We start from the raw sequence: 3,772 nt of genomic DNA, 5'->3' as shown, positions 1-3,772 counted from the left end.
TGTTTCACCTCTCTTGCTCCATCACAACAGTCAGACAACAGGCAGACTCATTGACATGGCACGAAGAATTATTGGCCAACAGCAAATTTTAATCAGAGATGGCTTCATATGTGTCACTAATTGTATTTTTGATGCTGATTTTAACAGTGTCTTTAATTCAGTGTTTCTAGCACATCAGGTTTTTTAGTTTTTAAGTTCAATCTATAAAAGCTTGCCCCAAACTCATTTTCCCGTTTGTTGTAATTCACAGCTTTGACGTTTCAAAAAAAAACTCCACCATTGCTGAACCTAACACTTATATATTACTATTACATATAAAAACCTAGAGAGTGCTTGAGAAAAAAAAAACAAGGGAAGAATTGGAATCAGCACAAAGACATTAAAAAAAAAAATTTGCCTCTCTGATTAAAAAATTTGTAAAACATTTGCTAACCAGTGTTATTTTATTATTACAAATTAACTTTTCGAATAGGCTTTCCTGTGTGGTGTTCACATGTAAGCATTCCTCCAACATTTCCAAAACATGTATAATGTTAGGTGTTAAAAGTTCCTATATGTGCCGTGTGATTGGCTGGCGACCAGTCCAGGGTGTACACTGCCTCTCATTCAATGTCAGCTGGGAAAATGGATGGATGTTAGGGAGCACAATGACAGATATACCGATGTGATTGGTTAATAGAAAAGTCAGGATTTCCAGTTCATTCAACCCAGAATGTGTACATGAAGAAGGAGACAACAGCATTTAGAGAAATAACTTTTATTTTACATGCAGCACAAAATTATTTTGGTCAACTCTAATTTAAAGTCAAAGACTGCTGAAAAAGATTAAAGTAAAACATCAATTTTGTAAAGTTGCAAAGACAAAATCTAAAACACGTCACATGACCGAGATAGCATTCCTGCACTTAATCTCCAACGTAACTCTAACCTTTACATTTGTTTAATGAGAAACCTAATTCCCCATATTAACAGAATAACGTTTTTTTTTTTTTTTTTTTTTTTTTTTTTTTAAATCGATGGCCATTTTCAAGAATGCAGTAGTACTTGACCACCACAAATGGAAAAAACAGCTTGCAAGACAACAGATGAAAAAAAGAGGAATAGATGTTTTCAAAATTCTACTTTGGGGGATCTGTGTTGATGCCATATTTCTCTTTTAGGAGCTTCAATTGTTCCTCTTTCTTTTTTGTGTCCATTTTCTGGAATGCCTGTAAAAAAAACACAAAAGACCAAAAAAAATAGTCCATAAATTAAGATTTAATTGAGTGGTGCAAAGTCAAGAAACAGCCAGTAACACAAACAGTGACATCAGAATTAAAAATTTAAGAAAAAATTATGCTGGCTTACAAAATAGAACAAACAAAAGGCGTGCACTTACCCTGTTTGCATTGTAGTAGAGAACCACCAGGTAGCGGTTGCAGACGTTGAAACCTGACAGATGATCACAAGCATTTTTGGCATCAAAAATATCTTCATAAACCACATAGGCTGTTCCTCTTGTTTCTGGTGTGTTGCCTCTGAAAAGAAGAAAAAATGCTCAGTGAATTAAAGTTGTTACATATTCTGCTTGAATTTCTTTCCAGGATATCAGAATAGCCTCCAGTGCTGCTGTTTGGATGGGAACTTTCAACCTCATACTGTAGATATTTTGCTACTGCCCCCTAACCTCACAGACATTTTGCTTAAGGTTGCTTCTAAGGACATCAATCATGTTGTTCATCAGGGGAAAATGGGGGCCACACACAAGTTTCTCTCTTTTTATGCCCGCAGCAGCCCATGACGCAGAGGAATTTCAGAAAGTTCTGTTCTTAATTTTGTACCATGGAAGAAAGTAGTCAGTCAGAAAGTCCATTTTGACACCTTCGACCAGCTCTCTCACCATGATTCCGGCTCAAAAACATTTGTGTTCTATTTTAATGTGTTATATATTTAAGACACCTATTTAAATGCCACCGACGAATGAATATTTGTAAAACTTACGTTCTGATTTGACGTATTGGTCCATATTTTCCAAAGATATCATACATTTCCTCTGCTGTGATCTTATAGGGAAGGTTCCTAATGTAAAGGATTCTGTTGACCTCTGGAGGCAGTCGTATCTAAAAAGATTGACAAGACATTCACAGAATAACAACATTAGATAACCACTGTGTCCAAACATGTTAGATAATATCAAACAGAAGGTGCCAATGAAAACCTCGCATAATTTACTGGATAATTCTGTAAACAAGAGTATTTACGTTTTAAATGATCTGATGCTATGACGGAGCTGCGCCGACATTAATTATTAGTTTTTCTCAGTCAAATGGTTAATTTCGAACAATAACTAATTTTATCACTAACGAGAAGCAAGTGTACACAAAAACAACGAACGTCTACGTTCTTTGAAGGTGAGCTACCAGTAACGTAATGCTAAATAGGCTCAGTGTAAACCCCATTGACTCCCGTCAAGTGAAATTAGTTGCGAAAAAATAGTACTGTAAATTAAAATTACCGCTTCATAGGCCCCAATATGGTTTCACTGCGTTAGTGGGCTACGTAGTTAGCAAACAACAACGTGTGTTAAATTTACCACAGAATTATTAACAAAAATAGCATGAAGTAAGGGAACACTTACGTTCGCGCGTTTCGCTGCTTGCATAGCCATGATGAATTAGTATTCTTGTATTTCTGGGAGAAACTCAAAATCGAAAGACGCAGGCTAACAACACTTAGCGTGTGTACGGCGTCAAGATAGCCCGGCCGCCTGTTGATGACGCACTTCCCGTATTGGATTTGGGCTTGCCTGCCCTCTACTGGATAAATAAATGTACTAGGCTACTTTTTTTCTTTTTTTTTTAATGAAAAGCAATTCTACAAATATCTTGGCAGTTAACATATGCAGATACAATTAACGTGCGGTCAACAAGGTACTAGTAACAAGAAAATAGAAGAGAACTTGCATGTTACATACACTCTTACAAATACAATGTGCTAGGCTACTAGTTGCTCACAGTTTTTATTTAAGCATGTAGGTATTATTTATCCTTTATCTTAGACAGCTGGCTAAGATAAAGTCCCTCCTTTCTCATCAGCACTTAGAAACAGTCATCCATGCCTTTGTTACATCTCGGCTAGATTACTGTAATGCACTTTATTTTGGAGTCAGACAGTCCTCTCTCAAACGTCTCCAGTTGGTCCAAAACACTGCTGCTCGCCTCCTAACTGGAGCTCGGAAGATGGAGCACATAACACCAATCCTGGCCTCCCTTCACTGGTTCCCAGTGCACTTTCGGGTTCAATTTAAGAATCTTCTATTTGTTTTTAAGTCATTAAATGGCCTCGCCCTGGCGTACCTCTCTGAGCTCCTCCACTCCTACACACCGTCCCACAGCCTCAGGTCTGCAGACCAGGCGCTGCTCAAGGTGCCGAGGACGAAGTGGAGCCTCAGAGGGGATCGAGCCTTTTCTGTCGCTGGTCCTTCCCTTTGGAATGACCTTCCATTGGATGTTAGGCAAGCCCCCTCTCTGTGCATTTTTAAAACCCGTTTGAAGACACATTTCTATTTGTTGGCTTTTGATCTGACCTGAGACTGACACATTTTCGGCTGTTTTTCCGTTGTCTATTGTACATATTGTTTTGTTTTAGCCCAACTTCGCAGGATTTATGAATGACTTTAAAATGTTTTTCTTGTGCCTTAAGAAAATAGAACAAACAATTATTTGATGAAAATATGTAAAGATTTTGCTAATTATAAATTGTATTGATTTTTATTCCTTATTTATGCTCATCT

General features: G+C 37.4%; 1 protein-coding gene across 1 annotated transcript; it reads right to left on the bottom strand.

Moving 5' to 3' along the window:
* Positions 1–741: 741 nt before the first annotated feature.
* On the bottom strand, positions 742–2,779 carry sf3b6 (splicing factor 3b, subunit 6). The gene is made up of 4 exons (XM_086018974.1): positions 2,618–2,779; positions 1,981–2,099; positions 1,379–1,517; positions 742–1,208 (listed from the first exon to the last, which is right to left on the bottom strand). The coding sequence occupies exons 1-4, from the start codon at positions 2,645–2,647 to the stop codon at positions 1,119–1,121; spliced, it is 378 nt and encodes a 125-aa protein (XP_085875100.1). The 5' UTR covers positions 2,648–2,779; the 3' UTR covers positions 742–1,118.
* Between the last annotated feature and the right edge of the window lie 993 nt (positions 2,780–3,772).

The sequence above is a fragment of the Filicampus tigris genome, chromosome 20 (genome assembly GCF_054856515.1).
Source record: "Filicampus tigris isolate MCC_2025a chromosome 20, RoL_Ftig_1.0, whole genome shotgun sequence".
Classification (NCBI taxonomy): Eukaryota; Metazoa; Chordata; class Actinopteri; order Syngnathiformes; family Syngnathidae; genus Filicampus; species Filicampus tigris.
The sequence above is the reverse complement of the archived record's forward strand: the minus strand, read 5'-3'. Positions and strand labels throughout refer to the sequence as shown.

What these genes read in the sequence shown, in the direction of transcription:
- sf3b6 (XM_086018974.1), bottom strand. Translation starts at nt 2,647, where the DNA reads ATGGCTATGCAAGCAGCGAAACGCGCGAAC. An exon ending in AAGCAGCGAAACGCGCGAAC is followed by an intron (nt 2,100 to 2,617) that starts GTAAGTGTTCCC and finishes CAATCTTTTTAG; the next exon opens with ATACGACTGCCTCCAGAGGT. An exon ending in TCTACTACAATGCAAACAGG is followed by an intron (nt 1,209 to 1,378) that starts GTAAGTGCACGC and finishes TTTTTTTTACAG; the next exon opens with GCATTCCAGAAAATGGACAC.